The sequence below is a fragment of the Gastrolobium bilobum genome, unplaced genomic scaffold (assembly GCF_033153095.1).
Source record: "Gastrolobium bilobum isolate Gb01-03AN ecotype WA unplaced genomic scaffold, APGP_CSIRO_Gbil_v1 utg29262, whole genome shotgun sequence".
In the NCBI taxonomy this organism is placed as follows: Eukaryota; Viridiplantae; Streptophyta; class Magnoliopsida; order Fabales; family Fabaceae; genus Gastrolobium; species Gastrolobium bilobum.
The window spans coordinates 106,077-109,382 of NW_026895682.1; the positions used below are offsets into that span (position 1 = coordinate 106,077).

General features: G+C 38.0%; 1 protein-coding gene across 1 annotated transcript; it reads right to left on the minus strand.

Annotated features, from left to right (window-relative positions):
* Positions 1–2,219, minus strand: LOC133289489 (amidophosphoribosyltransferase, chloroplastic-like). Its single transcript, XM_061487445.1, has one exon. The coding sequence runs from the start codon at positions 2,072–2,074 to the stop codon at positions 350–352; it is 1,725 nt and encodes a 574-aa protein (XP_061343429.1). The 5' UTR covers positions 2,075–2,219; the 3' UTR covers positions 1–349.
* Between the last annotated feature and the right edge of the window lie 1,087 nt (positions 2,220–3,306).

The following is a 3,306-nucleotide window of genomic DNA, read 5'->3' on the forward strand; positions in this document are numbered from 1 at the left end:
AACATAAAAATAAAAATAAAAATGCAAAGGTGTAGGAATAAGATGTTTTTGAAGAAAACTCTATATTAAAAAAAAAAAGGAAAAGAAAAACATCGAAGTTCTTACTTCTTATACCACGGTTCCAAGTTCTAAATAACAAAAGCTCCAAATATCAGATCTGAAGATACGAACAAAACTAAATATGAAGCATTGGCCTTCAGAAACCAAGTGAATTAATGGAGCACACCACAGTAGTTAGATCGTTTGACATTATCCCTCACCGCATCATATGACATATATATATAGGTGGTTCCCTTTAATTATGCAAATGTAAATCCCAAGTACTCCAAAATCACAAATAGGAGAATTGTCAGAGACTAGTAGCAACCTTCACCTCTTTCAGATTTCGGTTTGCTTGAACCCAACCCCCATCAATAGATTCTAAACTCCCATTTAAGCCATCATCCACGAAGTCACCAACCCTCTTCACTTTAAGTTCTCTGGGCTCAACAGGGTATTTCCCAGAGAAACAAGCATAACAGAAGTTAGGACTGTCATTACCCAAAAGCCTCTGCAAGCTATCAATTGACAGAAAAGCAAGTGAATCTGATCCAATAAACTCCCTTATTTCCTCCAAACTCATTCTATTAGATATCAACTCCTCCGAGCTTGGTGTGTCCACCCCATAATAACATGACCCAATAATTGGAGGGCTTGCAATCCTCATGTGAACTTCCTTGGCACCAGCCTCCTTCAGTAACCTTACAATCTTAGATGATGTAGTTCCCCTCACAATTGAATCATCCACAACCACAACCCTCTTACCTTCAATCACAGCACGGACAGGTGAGAGCTTCAACTTCACCCCAAAGTCCCTAATCTTCTGAGATGGCTCAATGAAAGTCCTCCCCACATAGTGTGACCTGATCAGACCCTGCTGAAAGGGAACCCCAGCTTTGGCAGCATAACCAAGCGCAGCCACCACACCAGAATCTGGAACAGCAATAACAACATCACAATCCACTGGGCTCTCAGTGGCCAATATCTCCCCAAATTGCCTGCGAGATTCATACACCGACCTCCCAAAAACCACTGAATTGGGCAGTGCAAAGTATATATGCTCAAAAATACACTGCTTTGGCTGTGGATGAGACATGAGACAAAGGGATTGAAGGCCATTCTTGTCCACCACCAAAACCTCACCCGGGTACACCTCCCTCTCATAAGTGGCTTCAATCAAATCAAGAGCACAAGTCTCAGAGGCAAAAACAACAGCACCATTACTTCTCCTTCCCATAACCAAAGGTCGAAATCCAAAGGGATCCCTCACCGCAACAAGCTTATCCTCAGTAACAAACACCATAGAATAAGCCCCTTCAAGCTTTTCACAGGCATCAACAATCCTCAATATGAAAGGTCTATGCTTTGAGGTGGCAATAAGGTGAAGAACAACCTCAGTATCAGAAGTGGTGTTAAAAATGGATCCATTCTCTTCAAGCTTGGCCCTTAAGGTGCCATAGTTCACCAAATTGCCATTATGAGCAACCCCAACAGAGCCAAAACGATACCCAGCAACGAAAGGCTGCACATTCTTGAGCATGGATTGGCCTGCGGTTGAGTAACGAACATGCCCAATAGCCAAATTACCAGGTAACTGGTCAAGCTTGGACTCGTCTTTGAACACATCGGAAACAAGCCCAACACCGGTTATCGATTGAAGGACGTTGTTATTGACGGTAACGATTCCGGCACCTTCCTGGCCACGGTGCTGGAGCGCGTGAAGGGCCAAGAAACAGAGACGAGAGGCCTCTGGGTCACCGTATATGCCCACAACACCGCACTCCTCGCGCGGCTTCTCGTCATCCTCGTACGGGACAGGGCCTGCAGAGACAACCTCGGAAACCACGAAGGGGGTTTTGTGGGTGTCGGGGACGGCGCGTGAGAGAGTGGGGGAGAGGAGGAATGTGGGTTTTGGAAGGGTTTTGTTGAAGAGGCGAGTGTTGTTGTTGTTGTTGTTGAGAGGAAGAGGGAAAGCGCAGGGTTTGGAAAGGGAGGAAGAAGAGAGAGTAGAGAGATTAGGTGGTGTTGCAGCCATGGGTGCAGTGAACACAGTTTGGGGGGTTGTAACGCAAAAGAAGGAAGAAGAAAAGAGGCCTCTGGTGAGTGGTGATGGAAAGGGAAGACGAAGAGCAAGACTCGGATGCCACAGTTTTTTCTAGGTTTTGCGTGTTCACAGGGACCAAATCAACTTTTTTTCTTCTCAATTTTTTTCTCTCTTTCTTTCTTTTTATTTAATACTGATTTATAGAATCATCGAAATTCTCTTAATAAAGGAAATTATACCATCTAATTATTAATAAACAATATTTGATTGTGGGGTTGAAAAAGACTGTATATCTATTTATGTAATGTAGCCCACCAAAATATCTATATCGATATTTAGAATATACGGAGTAGGTAAAAAAAAAAAAAATTAACCTGATTAAATGCATAAATCATGCCAATTAAGCTTAACTTTTAATAATTTGTTTCAGTTTTTTTCTCTCAACTCTTTTTAGGACTTTTTGTTGGCTTATTTAAATTAAAAAAGGTTATATAAGATTTATTTTTATTTATAATCTTTTACATACTGTTAATTTCCATCAATTTTATTATTTATTATAAATTAATAATGAATTTAATTTGCAGAAATAATAACTATTGATTGACGAAAATTAATGGTTAAAATATGATTGTAAACAAAATTAAGTTGTAAGTATATCCTTCCTCTTTAAATTATGGATTTAATGTTTGTCTTTAATATAAAATTATATTATTTCAAGTGAGAGAAAGACACAAACAATAAAAAGTATGACTGAGAAAATGAATATTTTTTAAATTTTAAATAAAAAAAACTAGGTTATATTTTTCTCTAATTTAAAATGACACGCTTATATGTTCTTTAAAATGATATTTTTCCCTGTTGTTTTCGTACGTTTCAGAGAGAATTGTCCTTTTTTTTAAAAGAGTCTTTATAATTTAATAACGGTTGATGAATAGGAATCCATTTAATTTTTTTTAAAATATGATGACTCTGTTAAAAAAATTTAAAATATAAAGATTATTATTACGAGACTATGATTTTTCTTTTTTATTCCTCTGACAGCAAAAAAAATTGCGTTACTCGTGTAAAAGTTTGTGTATAAAATCTCAAAAAATTTAACGTGTTTCATAATTAAGAAAAGGAGAAGGTATGTGAAGACTGAAGATTATTATTTTGTTGGGAAATAATACTCTCATGCCACATGAGATACTCTTATTTTCCTACACAAATTCGTTCTCCGTGCC

Coding starts and splice junctions, on each gene's coding strand:
- LOC133289489 (XM_061487445.1), bottom strand. CDS start 2,074: ATGGCTGCAACACCACCTAATCTCTCTACTCTCTCTTCTTCCTCCCTT.